Source organism: Nerophis ophidion, linkage group LG04, assembly GCF_033978795.1.
Source record: "Nerophis ophidion isolate RoL-2023_Sa linkage group LG04, RoL_Noph_v1.0, whole genome shotgun sequence".
Taxonomy (NCBI): Eukaryota; Metazoa; Chordata; class Actinopteri; order Syngnathiformes; family Syngnathidae; genus Nerophis; species Nerophis ophidion.
Genome location: NC_084614.1, coordinates 27,431,476 through 27,446,575, shown reverse-complemented (window position 1 = coordinate 27,446,575; position 15,100 = coordinate 27,431,476). Strand labels below are relative to the sequence as shown.

Sequence of the window (15,100 nt, the reverse complement as noted above, 5' to 3'; positions counted from 1 at the left end):
TGGAATTGACTACAGCCACAGTTGCGACAAAGATGGATAAGCTTCTGAGAAAAGAGCTTGAGCTGGAAATCCTGGAGTCTTATCTTTTGGACAGAGAGTACGGCGGTGCTCAAGTACTTAAACAGTGAGTGTACCCGATTCAAGACGTTTGTTGCAAACAGGGTCGCAGCAATCCTGGAGCACTCTAGAACATCTTAGTGGAGATATGTTAACACCACTCTGAATCCCGCTGATCACATTTCAAGAGGACAGACCGTGGAAGCATTTTTGAAAAATGAGAGCTGGCTCTCAGGACCAAGTTTCTTGCTCAGCTCACAAGACCAGTGACCTAAATATCCAGATCCTGGAATGCTGGATATGGACGATTTAGATGTCAAAAAAGTGACTCATGCATGTCATTCAAACAGAAGAAGCCAAAGATTTTGTGGATCAGTGGATAAACCATTATTCTTCTGGGACAGCATTGAAGCGTGCTGTAGCCTGGTTTCTAAAACTCAAAGATCTGCTGAAAGAGCTAAAGGAGAAGAGAAAAGAACTAAGAACATCAGGAGAAGAAAGTAAGTTGCTTGAATTCAAGAAAGATGTTGAAGGAAAGTGTCTGACTTGTGATGACATGACTAGAGCACAAACAGAAATTGTGAAATTTTGCCTAAGACAAAATTTCAAGGAAAATTGGGCGATGCTGGAGAAAAATCAAAGTTTTGGATACCTAGAGCCATTGGAGCCATCAGACGGTTTATGTCCAGGGTCCTACCTGACGATCCACCTTTCACAAGAGTCAGTGTGGACTACTTTGGTCCGTTCCATGTGAAGAGGGGAAGAGGACATGTAAAGAAGTGTGGTGACGAAGTAAAGACCCCGAGTGGAATGGGGCAAGGACTACAAGCTTTTTGAGAAGTATTAAGGCTATTTAGGCACCTTAAATTTTAAGTTAACATGTTTAAGTAATTGTTTCAAGGACATTGATAACAATTATGGGCCGGTAATGTAGGAGCCTAAATACTGTTTAAGTTCATTTACATTTTATGGAAGGTGCTTTATGTTTATTCAGCCAAAAGGGGACTATTTACTTTATTTGCATGATAAGAAAATTTATATATTGAATGCTTAGAGTAATTATATAAAGCTCACTTTAATTGTAATTATTAAATTTGTCAAAATGATTTGATGACGTAACTGTTTTAAGTGCATATATGGCGGAAGGATCTGTGTGGTAAAGGGGTTTTTTGGACGCAAGGTATTATGGGTAATTGCTGTCAGGTGCGGTGGAATCGAGCCACACAGTTTTTTGACCTCACTCATACTTATTCTCATTCATACTTTTTCCAACTCGTACTGCAACAAACTCTCTTTATTTTGTCATTCATTTGTTCCCACATCGTGACTGTTTTACGTTTTGAATTATTAAGATCACAAGTAAACCATACAAACGAAGAAGAACGTCTGGAGTTTTGTTTTGTTGTTGCCGCAGCAAGCGGAGTGAATGTGATAGTAGAGCGTCAAGCTTAAGGCTACTTTAGGAATCTACAACTACAATGAGCTGCTATTTTTTTTTTTTTTTACGGAATAAACTGCTGTTGTAAATGTGTCCACTGGATGTCACAATAGCAATTCTGTTAGGCAAGCATGGTTTATACCGGGGCCAAGCAAGAGGTATACAATTAAAGGTGACAGTGGCTCCTCCTCCTCGACCCAAATGAAACTTAAAGCCTGCTTCGAACACATCGTCATTTGGCACCCTCGTTGCCCCAAAATGTCTTTGTCAAACACGAGGAAAGTGAACTTAACCCTTTTGAATAGTTCTTACCTTCAATCCCAAAAAGGCTGTGACTTAAAGTTGAATCCTGGCTTTGTAGATACACTGAGACGAAGTCTATGCTTATTGTGTTTCTGAAACTGCACCAATTTCCTCAGAATTTTCAACAAACTTGAAGTGTTTTGTCCAGAAGATTATTCGTGATTTGTACGTTTTCATAATGTTCTTTTTCTATTTTTGCCCAAAGCAAAACAAAGAAAACAACCTGGAGTTGTCTTTATTTTTAAGTTATCATGCCATGATTTTACCCTTCAGGCCGACTTGGGAATCGATTTTCCTCCATGTGGCCCCTGAGCTAAAATTAGTTTGACAACCCTGGTGGAGAGTGAAGAAAAGAAGTTTAGGATGATATCGGAGGACATTTTGTTTTAATTAATAAAACAATATAGCATTTATTTGAACAACCATTCTCTGCAACTGCATCCTTCGATAGTGCATCTGGAAAGTATTTACAGCACTTCAAATGTATTTTGTCCTCAAATTTCTACAAACAATACCCCATAATGACAATGTGAAAAGGGTTTTTGTGTATATCAGACCTGGGTAAATTAAAGCCCAGGGGCCACATGCGGCCCGTTGAGCTTTTCAATCTGGCCCGCTGGACATTCCCAAATAATTTCTTTAGATCTTTAAGATGGAAAGTGTAGCTGCCATTATGATGTGCAATCATGTTTTCTAACAACCGTAGGTCTTGAACCATACAAAGTATTTCAATAGTTGAAATCTTCACTTGTGCATGATATACTAGTTACTGTGGTAATCTAATTAGTTACTATGGTCGTCTAATTAGTTACTATGGTAATGTACATCACAGCAGCTCAGACGAGGCACCAAGCAGTGAGGGCGGGGAGCGTTTCCACAGACGCGGAAGGAGATTTTCACAACAAAGTTCTAAAGCTTAGTGATTTATCAGATATAAGAGAATGTAGGTGGGTTTATTTTGTACCCTTTGCGTTCATATTTCACTGTTTGTTGCATTTGGGTTCCGTTTCATTTGATTGTAAAATGTGTCGATCGAAACGGTGTGTGATGTTCAAATTTGGTCAATATTCAGTGTTTTAGCCTTCATAGAAAAATGTTAAATTCCATTATAATTTTTAATGCGGTCTGTCATTCAATCAGACATTATTGTGAGGTTTTTGTATTAGTGTTCATAAAAATAGATATACCTGCCCCCAGACACATTTTTTCTCTAAATGTGGCCTCCGAGTCAAAATAATTGCCCAGGCCTGGTGTATATTAAAACTATCACATGTTCATTAGTATTCACAGCGTTTACTCAATAATTTGGCAGCAATCAAGACTCAAGTCTTCTGGAATACGATGCAACAAGCTTGGCACACCTTCTGTATCTTTGGTTAGTTTTGCCCATTCCTCTTTGTTCATTCGTCTTTGCAGCACCTCTCAAGTTCCATCAGGTTGGATGAAAAGTGTTGGTTTTCACCCAGGATGTCTCTGTACATTTCTGCATTCCCCTTAGTCTACTAAGGGAGATGACCAAGAACCTGATGCTTACTTTGTCAGTGTTCCAGCATTCTTCTGTGGAGAGGAGAGAACCTTCCAGAAGGACCACCATCTCTGCAGCAATCCACCAATCAGGCATGCATGCAAGAGTGACCAGACGGAAGTCATTTCTCAATAAAAAAGTTTGCCAAAATGCACCTGATAGACTGTCAGACCATAAGAAACAAAAGGATCTGGTCTGATGGGACAAAGATTGAACTTTCTAGAATGAATGCCAGACATTTTGGAGGAAACCAGGCACTGTTCCTCGTTAGACGAATACCACCCCTACAGTGAAGCATGGTGGTGGCAGCATCATGTTGTGGGGATGTTTTAAAACGGCAGGGACTGGGAAACTAGTCAGGGTAGAGGGAAAGATGAATCCAGCAATGGTCAGAGACATCCAGAATGAAAACCACACTTTTCATCCAACCTGATGGAGCTAGAGAGGTGCTGCAAAGAGGAATGAGAGAAACTGCCCAAAGATAGATGTGCTAAGCTTGTGGCATCCTATTCACAATGACTTGAGTCTGTAATTGCTTCCAAATGTGCGTCAACAAAGTATTGAACAAAGGTTCCATCCATCCATCCATTTTATGTCGCTTGTCCCTTTTGGGTTCGCGGGGGGTCGCTGGAGCCTATCTCAGCTGCCTTCGGGCGGAAAGCGGAGTACACCCTGGACAAATCGCCAACTCATCGCAGGGCCAACACAGATAGACGGACATTTAAGGCATTCACACACTGCGAACAATTTTTAGTGTTGCCTATCAACTTATCCCCAGATGCATGTTTTTGGAGGTGCGAGGAAGCCGGAGTACCCGGAGGGAACCTACGCATTCATGGGGAGAACATGCAAACTCCACACAGAAAGATCCCGAGCCTGGGATTGAACCCAAGACTGCTCAGGGCCTTTGTATTGTGAGGCAGATGCACAAACCCCTCTTCCACCGTGCTGCCACTTGACAGGTACTTATGTACCTGTCATTTAAAATGTTTTAAAGTTTTATACATTTACAAAAAAAATGAAAAATACATTCATATTGTCATTATGGGGTATTGTCTGTAGAATTTTGAGGACAAAAATGAAATTATTCCATTTTGGAATAAGAGTAACATAACAATATGTGGAAGAAGTGAAGCCCTGTGACTACTTTCCAGATGCACTGCATCACCTTCTCGTTTTGCTTGCTTCCAGCTCCAGCCTTACTCTCCGAGGTTGGCATCCTGATCGTCGCAATCGGCGGCGGCTGCACGCTGATCCTGCTCCTCCTCGGGATCTTCGTGACCGTAAAGTTCTGCAAAAAGAAGCGAGTGGGCAACGACATTGAGATGCGCGTTCCAGAGCGCGAGCGCAAGGAACCGACCGTGTGGTGAGAGGCCCTTCCTCTCCTCATGCTCCTTCTCTCAGGACTGGTGTAGCCTCTGATTGGCTCTTTTGGGAAGGAGACTAACGACACATTGGGAGTGTGTTTATTCCACATTTGCTCCTCCCCATTTAAATCTCTTGTAAGTTTATTGCTTCAGTGTTGGGTTTTGCTCACTCTGCATTTGACTATGGACTTTAATGTGTTCTTGTTGGAATCTGCCAAGTCAGAGATGTAAATATGGAGGAATCTTATTAGAATAAGTCTGTACTAACATGAGTGTTGCACTTACAGCCCGGGAGAAGCTCAGCAAGGCTGTTGCAGCTAATTGACCTTTTCTTGCTTTTGAAGGGTGGCAATCATTTGATGGGCAGACTAACATTTCCTGGCTAAACACAACTTCTCTTCTTACTCAGCAAGTTTTGGTTCTTTGTGAGTACAGGTAAAGAAACTAACATTATCTGCTTTTTGCTGGACTGTTTTTTTCCCCCTCCCTCTGCGGTACGTTGGCTGAGCATTCTAGGGATTTTATTCCACTTTTGGGTTTAAGGCCTGTTTTGCCTTTCACGTCAGCAGCCTATTTGACGTGTGTGTGTGTGTGTGTGTGTGTGTGTGTGTGTGTGTGTGTGTGTGTGTGTGTGTGTGTGTGTGTGTGCGTGCGTGCGTGCGTGCGTGCGTGCGTGCGTGCGTGCGTGCGTGCGTGCGTGCGTGCGTGCGTGCGTGCGTGCGTGCGTGCGTGCGTGCGTGCGTGCGTGCGTGCGTGCGTGCGTGCGTGCGTGCGTGCGTGCGTGCGTGCGTTTTGATGCTGGGCTGCATCAGTAAACCTGAGGAGGCAGTTCATCTCATGCTCGTCAAAGACAAGAAGGAAGTTATTAGCTCAGATGATGAAGCGTCTGAGCCCAGCAGCGGAGATGATGATGATGTAGATGATGGCAGTGAGGACGACGACGACGATGATGATGATGATGATGATGACAATGACGATGATGATTAAATGGGAGACGTTTCTTCTGAGTATTCATGACATGACCCTGCCTATTAATTATTGCCTCATCAACCATTTGTTTATGTTTATCAATTTAGGTGCTTGACGAAGAACCTATTATATTTTTATGTTTGTTCAAATGTAGTTGACTTTGCCATCCACTTGCATCGGGTCCAAGTGAGGCAGCGACCCACCAGATCCAGCTTGATTGGAACATTATGGTCTGGCGTGTTGCAAGGGTGAAAGAGGACAGTCTGCGTGTTATTCTTATTACATCTGTGTCATGAACGGCTTGGCTTCTTTAGCTTTATCCCACTGCATTCTCTCACTGCTGCTGCTGGGTCAGCGTTATATGTCCATGGTACAACTAACAAGCAGTCTCACACTAATGCATAAAATGTCTGTGTGCTGCTGCCGCTTTGCACTTACTTTGAGACGAGTCAAACACTCAATCAAAAACACTTCACTTTAACGAAGCTTTTAAGTGCTGCTGCAAAACGACGATTGTTCTTTTTGTACATTGGCAACATTGCACACATCATTTTGTATTCTGATTTTGTACATACAATTGTGTTAGCTACAGGTCTATATTTTTATTATCTTGTGCTCATTTGTTTTCATTTTGAAATAAAATATTTAACAGAGTAAAATTTAATCTTGTAATTGTTAATAGAAAAAATAAAACAGTGGGTGAGTTAGACAAAGCCTTAAACCACACCTTTGATACATATTGGTGGAATGTGTGTGCTTTTCTGTTTGATACGCCTCTTATATAAATGCACAGATGACTTCATTGTGTATTGGAAGGTGCTCCATTAGTTGGTTTTGGCCTTCAGTGACAAACACAAGTAGCACCAAATCCGGGGCCCCTATACTCAAGAATCCTAAAGGGTCCCCCACCCCAACCTAAACCTAACATTGCTGCCCCATACACACACACTTGGTATGTTTACATGCACTAAAAACTCATTGAGTGAAGTTCGTTGAAACCAGTTTTTTAAAACCTTGATTATGTTTATGACTTACTAAAGATGGGATTAACACATAGAGATAAAACCCCATATATGTATATATTAGGGGTGCAAAAAAAATAGTTTCACATCTGAATCGCATTTTTTATTCAATTCTGTATTGATTCATATTTTTCAAAAATTGATTACATTGTTTTAGGCCATCTCCTTTAAGGGGGCACAAAAATAGATTTACAGCCGAATCGAGACTCCATCCATCCATCAATTTTCTATCGCTTATTCCCTTTGGAGTAGTGGGGGGCACTGGTGCCTATCTCAGCTACAATCGGGTGGAAGGCGGAGTACACCCTGGACAAGTCGCCACCTCATCACAGGGCCAACACAGATAGACAGACAACATTCACACTCACATTCACACACTAGGGCCAATTTAGTGTTGCCAATCAACCTATCCCCAGGTGCATGTCTTTGAAAGTGGGAGGCAGCCGGAGTACCCAGAGGGAAACCACACAGTCACGGGGAGAACATGCAAACTCCACTCAGAAAGATCCCGAGCTCGGGATTGAACCCACGACATTTACAGGACCTTAGTATTGTGAGGCAGACGCACTAACCCCTCTACCACCGTGCTGCCCGAATCGAAACTCATTCATCCCAATTCAAAATCAATTAAAAAAATGTTTTGTTTGTTTTCATAAATTACTTTTTTATATATACTTTTTTAGGCTATCTTCTGCTTCTGTTTTTCTAACCTATAACCTATTTTGCAAAAGTTTCATTATAAAGATTATAACAAATAATACATTGCAAATATTGGTTTGAACCGATTCTGAATCGAATCGCCACCCCAGTATTTGAAACGGGATTGAATTGTATTGGTACCCAAACATTCACACCCTTTGTGTTATGTTTTCTATCTAAACAAAATCAATATAAAGTGGCCACTAAAATCACCAAAAACGATTCCCGAGCGTGGCCACCGCTGCTGCCCACTGCTCCCCTCACCTCCCAAGGGGTAAACAAGGGGATGGGTCAAATGCAGAGGACAAATTTCACCACACATAGTGTGTGTGTGACAATCATTGGTACTTAAACTTAACTTAAATAGATAGATAGGACTTTATTGATTCATTCAGGAGAGTTCCCTCGGGAAAATGTTAATTATTATTATTATTATTATTATTCAATCAGATTATTAATCTATCAAGTTTTCCTTTACTTTAGAGCAGGGATGTCAAACATGTGACCCACGGTTTGGATCTGCCCATGGCAAAAATGTGCTTGCATCTGTTGCTTAATCTCGTATCTTGAGAACATTTTGAGTTTCTCATATCTGTCTAATTCTGTGATCAATTGTTTCTCTTTTATTGCTCCTAAGGGACCCTTAGGAGCAATGAATAAGCTAAAAAGAGACAAGACGTCACTGAGACAAAGGAGGTTGAGTTGAGACAACCATTTGAGCAATATTTGAGAAGTGGGATACACTGAGAACTCATATATGTATGCCACTGATCTCAATTATGTCTCATTTATTTTGAAGGACAATAAAAAATGAAAGAAATTAGATGTATGAGCAATAAAAGAGATCTTATGTATGTCTTTTTCATGTCTTGATTATTTCTCTTAAATGTCTTATATCTAATATTTGAGAATCATGAGAACAAATTGAGAGTCCAATTTAAATATTCATTATCTGACTTAATTAGAAATAACACTAAACAAATACTCAAATATTGAAAGGTGTATAACTATTTGGCTACACAAAAATACAAAATATAATATATAAAAATAGATTAAATACAATAATTTAAATGTAGTTAATTAGTACATACATAATGTACATATTGACATTCACAATACTTAAAACATAGAAAACAAAATACAAAAAATAAAACATATACAAAAATAAATTAATTTAACCTTAAGTACTCACTTTGTTATAGTGAAAAAGTCAGGTGTAGTTTTTTTAACTCCTTGTTGAGCAAACCATGTCCCTTAGTTAAAAAAAAAACACTTGACTTCATCTCAGTAACAGGGTGAGTAAATGACTAAATTTCCATATTTTAAATATTCCAAGTAAAAACTGAAATACATTTATAAAATTGTAACCGTGCTGTCTGGAACTGGTCCACATACAAAAAACAATCACACATTGAAAACCAGGGATTCTTAACATTTTTTATCTTGGGGCACGACCAACTTTTCCACCACAAAGGGGTCTGGGGCCAACTGAAATATAAACACTGAATTAGTCATCTTACACTAAAGTGTATTACAACCGAGTACCATTGCGGCCCATATGGACGGACCACAGCTAAGAAACAGATATTTATTGGCGGCTTCCAAGGGGTACTCGCAGCCAAACAGTGGGCCCTAGCCCTATGATTAAGAAACACTGTTGTAAACAATAGAACGGCCTCCTGCGATAACAATATGACATTTGGTACACAAATGATCATTGAAACATTTTGAAATTGGTTACAAAAACTACTAATATACCTCATTATGTAAGCAGTAACATACTGCGTCATTTCCAGTTGTATTTTATTTATTTATTTGGAAACAACTTTGCACTGTGAAGGGATATTAGCCGCTAGCTTGTTAGTGAGGTTGCATCAGTGCCAAATTTGCTTGACACAGCACAGCTCAATATGCATTGTCACAGTATAACGTGGTACTAAAAGCTACATCATAGGGCAATTTTTTACAATATATACTGCGCAAACCTGAACCAAAATATTAACATGTTTACCAAGGAAACATCCTACCCCAAAATGAACTTGGCAGGTACAAGGGCCTACTTAAAACCTGCTCTGGCCCGACATCTCTTTACCAAAGCTTTCTTGAGCTTGGCCTCCTCAACATTGTCCCAATCAGGAAGGGTACCGCATCTCAGGACATACGCTGCAAGGCAAGAACATAATAATCAGCCATTCGTAATTTTGCCACATCAGAGTTTCTACAGGTATCAAATCTATGCAATGCAATGTAATAATAATAATAATGCAAATCAAATGTAATGCTTTTAATGCCATGTTTTTGGTACTTAAAAAAATGTAATGACCATGTGCGACTGCAGTTTTTTTATACAGTCAAAAGCTTACAATTATCTGTATACACACAGTTGTATTCATTAGAAAAGTTAATTAGTTGAAAGGTTTACATTAACTGTTACTATCTAGTGTATTAGAATTGGCTTACAAAGCTGTTTAATTGGAGAATGTATTTTTATTTATTTATTTTTGTGGAGTAGCATCTGGTGTTTTGACTGTATGCATGGCCATAGACAATCGCTAATTAAAAGGTTCCGTCCATCAAAAATATTAAAGGAGAACTGCACTTAAACCCTCTAAACAAACATCCAATTCAGCATCAGATGAGCAATATAATATATCCATTAGCCATTTTTTTTTGTTGTGTCTGTTTAAAACATGCTGTAAGTATATATATATTCTCTGAAAATATGACTTATAATAGCCACAAGCTGGAGGATAGCATTTTTAATCAGGATACAATTTGTTTTAAAATAGTTAAAAGGTTTTATGGAATAATAAATGAACAGCATACTAGGATTGCAATTTATGCATGTGTTTGGAAATGGATGATCGATTTAAACATTTTAGAAAAATACAGAACAATATTGGTAAAAATGCCAATGAGATGCATTAAAAAAAAAGCTATGGCAATTAAACATCCATCCATTTACTACCGCTTATTCCCTTTGGGGTCGCGGGGGGTGCTGGTGCCTATCTCAGCTACAATCGGGCGGAAGGCGGGGTACACTCTGGACAAGTCGCCACCTCATCGCAGCCAATTAAACATATTGAATTTATTTTATTTTACACCCTCTGTTGTTTAAAATGTTTACAGTAAATAGCAAGTAGGTATCAAGTTTCCGGCAGCTGAAAGAACTTGTATTCATTTATTGTGGGAATGTCAGAGAATAAAAGAGTTTTGGTCTGCTGTGAAAATTGCCTTGTTTGTCCATCCTAGGCCAGCAAAGATGACTTGAGGCACTTGCGTCACAACAGTTGCTAATGTTAGCCAAGTTAGCTCATATGTGTTGAAGTGGAGGTGCTTGAAATAAATGACTCAGTGAATGAAAAAAGCTTGGCTTCTCCATTATCCTGACAAAGTGTCACAGTTAAGGACTACACGCCTACAGTGACCAAAGAATAGAAAAGTTTAGGCCCCCAGAGCAGTTTCATTTTGCTTTTATTGAGGCAGTGCTTTTGTCGTGTTCCCAGCTTACAATACATCTTGTATGCAGTTTGACAACTGCAGATAAAAAAAGAAACACACAGACAGACGTAACAATTTCAATGACCGTAACCTTCTTAAGTTAATTTTCATTTACCGTTTGACATATTGACTATCGGCCATGTCCTACAATTGTATACAATTTTTTAAATGCCTCTGGACAACGCATTTAATGCTTTTTATTGCCGTTTAAGGCCTTCATTTACGCAAAATCAATTTAATGACTTAATACCTTGTGGAAACCCTGCATATACAGTAAATTAATACACACAATCACACTTCAAGTTGATGGACATAACACTATATTGCTTATTATAACGCAAGTTTTTAGGTCAATCACAAACTGTAATTATGTAACATTCAGTTATGCCTCTAGTGTGCTGAAATCGATAAGGGATCAAACTTTCTCGTATTGAACTTCTATTTAATTATTGTTACCCAATTTTGAACTGAAAACACCCTCAGTTTGGGTAAACTTACTTAGGATTCCTTCAACTTTTTTCTGGTCAAGGATGCGCTTTCCTGTTCCTGAAGGTTTCTTTCCAGGGCGACCAAAAGGGACAGAATTTTGACACTCCTCTACTGTAAAAAAGTGGTCAAAAAGTACGTGGAATAAACGCATACATTTGGGCTTTGAAGCATGACTCATGGCAGCAAGGCGGAACGATGATATGTATACACCGCTCTCAGGAAAGAGTTCTTGCTGGCCCGATTGTTGAGGAGCGCGGTCGCTGTATTTGTCTCCAACGAGGTCGCAGAGAGTTTGAAGTACTCTGACTTGGCCCGGATCTGAAAGAGAAAAAATAGCACTAGAATGAGAAAATAATGTGTTCAAGGCCCATCACAAATTTAAGTAAACAAAACAATGACATCATGAATAAATTAGCATTAAGTACTTACCTATTTTCAAGAGGACTTCTTCGATTCGTTGCTTTTCTCGCAGGATTTTTTCGAACTCCTCCCTACATCCATCACATGGTGTCCATGATTTTTCTGCCTGTGGTCGATAACAGATAGTGTCCTCACGAGATGGGTTGCCTGCATCTCTCCTGTCTGGTGCCAAGAAAGCTGCGTTTTCATGGTCAGGTGGATTCACCCGGCTAGCTGGTAAACCATTGTGTACGCCGGGTGAAGGACCAGAGGTGTTGTAGACATTTGGTGATGGGCCAGCGGTGTTGAAGTCATGCGGGTATGGGTGGGGTGTACAGCCTCCATAGAGTGATGGACCTTTGGTGGTGAGGCCATTGGTTGATGGGCAGTATGCATGGTCTTTGTAGGGAAATGGACCTTTGACGTTGAGGCCATATGGTGATAGGCTAGATATATGGCCTCCGTAGGGAAATTGACAATTGATGTGGAGGCCATACGGTGATGGGATGGCTGTATTGCCGCTGTAGGGTGATGGACCAATGGTTCCCTCTCTGGTAAACCTATCATGAAATTTCATTGAACCGTAGATTACAATTCTATAAACCCAATTTGTCCATATACGTATATACAACATCAAAAGAGATTAGAAATACTGAACTGCAAAAAAAATACTGAAATGATTTATATTTTAGGCAGCACGGTGGCAGAGGGGTTAGTGCGTCTGCCTTACAATACGAGGTCCTGAGTAGTCCTGGGTTCAATCCCGGGCTCGGGATCTTTCTGTGTGGAGTTTGTATGTCCTCCCTGTGACTGTGTGGGTTCCCTCCGGGTACTCCGGCTTCCTCCCACTTCCAAAGACATGCACCTGGGGATAGGTTGATTGGCAAAACTAAATTGGCCCTAATGTGTGAATGTGAGTGTGAATGTTGTCTGTCTATCTGTGTTGGCCCTGCGATTAGGTGGCGACTTGTCCAGGGTGTACACCGCCTTCTGCCCGATTGTAGCTGAGATAGGCACCAGCGCCCCCCGCGAACCCAAAGGGAATAAGCGGTAGAAAATGGATGGATGGATGGATTTATATTTTAACCTACAGCGGCCAAAGTGGACCTTAGTCTATGTGCAGTAAGCAGAACAAGTATTTAAAAGACTGGCGGTTCTGTAAAATATAAAACTAAACAAAAAATGACATTGTATTATTTTCAGGTAATTTGCATTTTTTTCCCCCCAGGGAATTGATCACCTAGTAACCTCTACTTCTCTGAAGTATCAAATATGGATTTCATGCAATAAGATGCAAATTAATTACTTTTAAAAAATTCATACAATGTGATCTTACAGATTTTTGTTTTGGATTCTATCACTTAAAATTGAAGTGTACCTATAATGATATTAATAAAAATAATAATATAAGTAACAGACCTCAAACTACAAAACCAGCAGTTTTAATGATTTGTTCTCCTCACTCTATGATGGACGGTACCAATAATGAAAATAAATGTACCATGACCGAAATTGACCATATCTTTAATCGTTCTGTACAGTACTCTTGAACAAAAACATTTCACATCAAAGACAAAGGAACTGGAGCAATACTGAAGATGAAATCATCTTGACTGCAAGGAAATAGACAACTCACCTAGTCAACAATCCCAACTAACAAATGACAGATTTTTTAATATTAAGTTATACATAACATTGTCTATCCCAAAAAGTTATTACTTTATATATCTCAGGATCATTTATGAAATCTACAAATAAGTATAAACTGTCAACAAGTATTTATATTTGGTTTAAATATGTGTTTTGAAACTATTGCTTATTGAGATTTCCGCCCTACCTCCTTTCTTCCACAAAGGAAGTACAGGCATGTGAGTACCCTTTGACAAAAGAGGAGGGAAATTCACAAAAAAGAGGACCATTTCTATCCGCATGTAGGGCTCCCACACAAGCCCCGAAAATATATTTTTAAGAATCAATACTACATAGCACTGGGCCAATACAATAACTATATATCGCGATAGACACATAATCATATCAATATTAAATGCTTTCAATAAAATATTCGAACAAGCAAAATTCGCTGCATGAGGTTACTCGCGCTTTGGGAACCAAGAAAACAGAAAACAGGAAGTGTCACTGAGCATTGGGAGGGACATGCTACAACAGACAATCAGTTAACAGTATTTATTGAGCAATGGAAGGGACACGCCAACAGCCAATCACGTAACAGTATCAAAAACAAGTAAGCTAGCTCGATGATGCTAATTATGCTAACTAGCAAGATTGTTTTGGTTTCCCTGTCCTGAAATTCAGTGCGGCATTTAGGCAAGAGCAACCGCAAGTACCTGCGGCCGAGGCGAGCGTTCCACAAATTTTGTTTGGATCATATTTTTTTTTTTATATTGTTTACTTAATTCATCCATGGAATTTTTGGTATTGTTGAAAGCTCCGGTCGGACAGGTTTTTACGGGACACATTTCCGGTGTGTGTTGCTCTGAGAACCCACGGGTGTATAGTTAAAGCTCGATTGCTCATAAGAAAGCAAAGTTCGCTCCGTTTTCTGACACTCACCTTTCAACTCCCATCGTTCCACTACTTTTATCTATATTATTTTACATTCTTATTTATATTTAATTGAAAAAAATGCGGAATTTATATTTTGACGTGAAACTGAATGTTTAAAAACTTGGATTTTTTTCTTTTAAGAAAGTATATATTGTGTAAATGTTTCTCAATAAAACTTGTTTATAAGATTTCAGTGTTCAAGTACTTCTTGAGCACATTCATCAATACTGTGATAACAATTGTAACCATGGCATGAACCATGGCATGAAATGTTCATTTTGTTACTCCCTATTTTTGACACGTGAGATTGTAGAGTGGCTATTTACACTCTATGCAGTTTTGACCATAACTAAAAAGTAATAAAATGATGGCAAATAATTGTTTTCAGGATCCACAAGTTCAGAACTTTTAATCCTGAAATCAGAGTGGATACAGATGTTGGGTTTTGGGCAATTTAATAAATCAAATATTTGTATTTGTTATTAACATTCTATTTACTGAAACAATGATTTGATGGCAAATAAAATAATGTTTAAATTAATGCTGTTCTTTTGGTTTGGAAATTCACCAAAGATTAAATGTTTTGAACTTATAGACCTATAGGCATGAGGTAATAAATGTCAAGCTTACCCATAGGCAGTGTTGCTGCCTGTTGCAAGTCCCCCGTCACTTGATAGATTCAGTGCTGTGATATTTTCATGTTCAGACAGTGGGTTCCGATCTACTGTTATGGTGTCAGACCCTGATGTTGAATGTGATGGCTCAC

At 39.3% G+C, this 15,100-nt stretch overlaps 2 protein-coding genes across 2 annotated transcripts in view; one reads left to right on the top strand and one right to left on the bottom strand.

Annotated features, from left to right (window-relative positions):
• Positions 1-6,398, top strand: part of mpzl2b (myelin protein zero-like 2b) — a 43,923-nt gene extending 37,525 nt beyond the window's left edge. Inside the window, exons 4-5 of the mRNA XM_061897741.1 lie at positions 4,515-4,689; positions 5,503-6,398. Coding sequence (XP_061753725.1) covers positions 4,515-4,689; positions 5,503-5,677 — 350 coding nt within the window. The 3' untranslated portion in view covers positions 5,678-6,398. The remainder of the gene's footprint in view (positions 1-4,514; positions 4,690-5,502) is intronic.
• Positions 6,399-11,273: 4,875 nt separating this feature from the next.
• LOC133551239 (uncharacterized) lies at positions 11,274-12,363 on the bottom strand. Its single transcript, XM_061897740.1, has 2 exons — positions 11,800-12,363; positions 11,274-11,688 (listed from the first exon to the last, which is right to left on the bottom strand). Exons 1-2 carry the CDS (start codon positions 12,344-12,346, stop codon positions 11,324-11,326), a joined length of 912 nt encoding a protein of 303 aa, XP_061753724.1. The 5' UTR covers positions 12,347-12,363; the 3' UTR covers positions 11,274-11,323.
• Positions 12,364-15,100: the final 2,737 nt, after the last annotated feature.

Excerpts from the sequence above, each read along its gene's own strand:
- LOC133551239 (XM_061897740.1), bottom strand. The coding sequence starts at position 12,346 with ATGAAATTTCATGATAGGTTTACCAGAGAGGGAACCATTGGTCCATCA. Across the intron at positions 11,689-11,799 it reads AGAAGTCCTCTTGAAAATAG|ATCCGGGCCAAGTCAGAGTA; the intron begins GTAAGTACTTAA and ends TTTCTCTTTCAG.